The sequence below is a fragment of the Miscanthus floridulus genome, chromosome 14 (genome assembly GCF_019320115.1).
Source record: "Miscanthus floridulus cultivar M001 chromosome 14, ASM1932011v1, whole genome shotgun sequence".
Classification (NCBI taxonomy): domain Eukaryota; kingdom Viridiplantae; phylum Streptophyta; class Magnoliopsida; order Poales; family Poaceae; genus Miscanthus; species Miscanthus floridulus.
The window spans coordinates 17,281,111-17,284,953 of NC_089593.1; the positions used below are offsets into that span (position 1 = coordinate 17,281,111).

At 53.8% G+C, this 3,843-nt stretch overlaps 1 protein-coding gene across 1 annotated transcript; it reads right to left on the bottom strand.

Moving 5' to 3' along the window:
* Positions 1-384: 384 nt before the first annotated feature.
* LOC136503113 (pre-mRNA-splicing factor cwc22-like) lies at positions 385-2,037 on the bottom strand. The gene has a single exon (XM_066498295.1). It carries the CDS (start codon positions 2,035-2,037, stop codon positions 385-387), a length of 1,653 nt encoding a protein of 550 aa, XP_066354392.1.
* Positions 2,038-3,843: the final 1,806 nt, after the last annotated feature.

Sequence of the window (3,843 nt, forward strand, 5' to 3'; positions counted from 1 at the left end):
CTAAGAGAGACTAGCTCACACCTAGATTCAGGATGGAATCTCCTATTTCAGTTCTAGAGGGTGGCAAGCCAAACATGATTGTGGAATCAATTCCAGTTCTATGGTTTCTGCTCCAAATGAATGATGCAAACGGGACCTAAGAGAAATCTTACTACAGCAGGACAAAACAAATGATATCACTTGCAAATGATCGAGATATGAAAATTACTCAAGAGACTCACTACTGGATGCAATTCGATAGTGCATGCAAAGGCTTAATCTTATTCATCAATTTGGAAAAGCGTGTCAATTCTTGCGTAATCTTTGATCCACCAGAATATTCTACACAACGAATTTGGAATTAGACAGTGACCACAAGTAGTAAAAAGGTGCTCCACTAGACCACTACACAATGAGCTTCCTGGCGTCTTCGGTGACCCCTCCCAGGCCGATTGCGGTGAAGAAATTAATGGCAAAGCGCGTGTTCTTGGCGCAGTCTCTGGGGAAGAGGGCGTCTCGCACCGCGGTGTCCTCGCCGTTCATCTTGTTGCTAAGCGCCCGTATCCCGAGCTGCTCCGCGAGGTCCTGGAACAGCATCTTGATGAAGATGCGTGACGACGACGTGGTGTCGTCCTCCGTGACCCAGACGCGCCCAAGAATGGCGTGCCACGGAAGCGCGTCGGCCGCCAGCAGGTGCGCGTAGAGCCTGGCGGAGGCGCGCAGCTCGTCGGTCGCCATGCGGTGCGCTGCCGAGTATTGCCCGGCGAAGCAGGCCTCGAAGCCGGCCTGGTACGCGCGGTCGATGGCGCACAGCCGCTGGGCGAGGCGGCCGTAGTAGCTCGTGTACGACTTCTCCTTCTTGCAGCACTCGACGAGCATGGTGCAGAGCTCCAGCTCCTGGCCGGGTCGCACGACGGACAGGAGCTTGTGCCCGGCTTCCTCGGACCCGACGCTCGACATGAGTGTGAGGTATATGGTCCGCCGGAGGTTGATTAGATCGGTGTCGGTGTCATCGCGGATGGTCAGCTCGGTTTCGGCGGACTCGTCACCTGATGCTTCGTCGTCGTCGTCGCTGCACTGATCCTGATCCTGATCCTGATCCAGATTTTCGTCTCCGGCTGATCCGAGTATGGTTCTCTTGAGGTCCTCGTACGCTGCCTCGTCTTGCGCGAAGGAAGGGCTGGGCTCAAACACGTCAAGATGGACCTCCGGATCGAGCTCATCACCATGCTCGAGCGACGAGGAGAGCTCCACCTGATGAGTCACCTGGTCGTCTGCCTCGATGAGATCCAGCTCTGCCCGGACGGGAGGGTGACCCCGGAACCGCGCTTTCCGGATGGCAAAGAGATCCTCCATCATGAACTGGACGCGTTTGTCGATGTCGCCGTCGTGTAGGATGCCGCGCAGGTTGTCGAACACGGCGTCGAGCCCTCGCGGGCACGACTCGCCGAGCGCGGCGCCGCACTCCCTGGCGAAGCCCACGGCGACCTCCACGGTGCCGTCCGTCGGCCGGTCGAGAAGCAGCGCGAGGAGCTCGAGCGCCAGCAGGTCGTGCGCCACGCCCTGGTTCACCAGGTGCGCCACGAACGCGGCCGCGGCCGCCAGCTGGTGCCTGTTGCCGCTGGCGTGGGCGCGCCTGACGCGGAGCACGAGGCGGACGAGGAGCAGCCGGCCGACGCAGGGGAGCCTGGCGTTCACGACCGCCGCGAGCGCGGCGAAGACGTCCGTGAAGTCCGGGCAGGCCGCCTGGGACCTGAGGAGGGCGCGGCAGAGGAGGCCGCGCCCGCGCACGAGGTTCTCGGCAAGCAGCTCCGGCGCCACGTGCCGGACGTTGGCAGCGGTGGCCTTGTTGACGAGGCCGGTGATGCTCTTCCTCAGCGCATTCCAGCTGCGGCGCTGGTATTCGGTGCTGCCAAACTCGCCGGCGTCGTCGTCTTCAGCGATGGCCCGGTACGGAGGGACGTAGATGCCGCCGCGGCGCTTGCTTGACGGGCGCGCGATCTGTTCCTCGTCGCCCGTGCTCGGACGCTTGCGGCTCGCGTCGCCTCTGCGCTCCATGTGCCGCTCCTCCTGTTGGTGTTTACCAAGATGAGATTGCTACGACTTGCTCCAAGCCTCCATCCGATATATATAGGAATAGGAAGGGAAATCTGCCGTGTTTGTGAGAGGGGTGTCCTACTCGGTCACGGTGCAGAGTCCGACCCGGCCCTGGGGCAGGGCGAGCGGGGCGGCCGCTCCACGCCAAAGGACCCCACCAGGTATGTATGTATGTATGTATATTATACTTGTATGGCTTTTGGTTTATATTTGTCCCAAAAGTGGATGAACTTAACGTAGATAGGTTGCACGTACAGTACATAGGCGGGAGAGAGGAAGACATGTTGGGTGGTATAGGATGATATGATTATGTCCAAGTTTCTTGGTGGAACAGGCTTCCGAGATATTGAGCTATTCAATCTTGCTTTTCTTGCGAAGCAGGCTTGGCGGATCCTTGTGGCATCTCTGAGCGTCTAGATTTTAAAGGCAGTTTATCTTTCACAAGGTGATTTTTTTTAGGACAATCTTGGATCCACTCCCTCTAAAATCTGGTGACCAATTTTGGATGGCAGGGAAGTGCTTCAGCTCGGCCTGATGAGGAGAATATGGACCGTCTACCGACTGACTATAGCGACGCACGTGGCTTTTGGTTAGACCAACATATTAAGAAATTTTGAAGTCTAATTTTCTAGAAAATATAAAGCTCATTTTGTAATCTTTATCCGCCACACGCTTCCGCGGAGGTTTGCGCCGAGCGCCTTAAGGTGTTCTGCTGGCCCCACAATGTGGAGCTGAGTGATGGGTGAGCACCTAGGCGTCCCTTCAGGCAGTGCTGGCCTCGCTCTAGGGGGCCCGAGTGGAGCTGCTCCCACGCCATCTTCCGTACGACGCATTCGTCGCACCCAGGTCCCTAGCCCTTCCTTCTCCGCCGAGTTGACGAAAGCAAACTGGACATGCCTCTTTATCTAGGTAGTCGGAAATTTGTCTCCGTGATTGACTGCTCCGACCGGTTCTTCTTGTTTTGTACAGTGTAGATGGACGCAACGCGGACTCCGCGGCATTGCGGGAGTAGGGCCACGACGCGAACCAAACGAAGGGTCTATTTGGCAGGTCTCTGCCTTCTGAAAAGTGCATCTAGCCCTTTAGTGGGTTTTGATTGAATGAATGACAACATGTTTAATGAAAGCCAAAATGATATGTTGTTGGAAACAATCTAGTTCAAACACAAAACAACAATGCAAATGTAATTCATGCAAGACTTATTTATTGTAGAATTTTGATGACTTATATGAAAGCAAGCACATTGAAAGTAATTAATGAGACAAAAGGGATTGCATATGAAATGGTCTCACCTTTTGAAGCTTGCTACCTGAAAGACAAGTATACAAATGAGTTCAATTGATGTCTTTGCAATCAATTCATATTTATTTGAAGAAGTCAAGTCACATGCTCAAGATGGCTATGCTCAAGGAGAAAATCAAATTGACATGATTGAAACCCTCACTTTTCGAAGATTGAAGACAACGGCATTTTGGTTCAAGGGAATTCAACTCAAGCGGTTTAAACTCCATTTTATCTTTGATCTTGAGTAAATAGGTATGCCGTACTATTAAGAGGGATGCATCATGTTGATAGATGATTATTCATAAGTGCTCAAGCCAGCCCATGTGATATTTGAGAAGTTGAGAGACAAAAGAGCTATCTTGTTTTTGCTGGTCTAGCAATGTCCGGTATTGAGTATCTGTCCAGCCTCGGTGAAAAACTTGCTTTCTCACTAAGGCTCGTCGGGAGTTCCAGCATGTTCGTCGGAAATTCCGATGTCTCGCT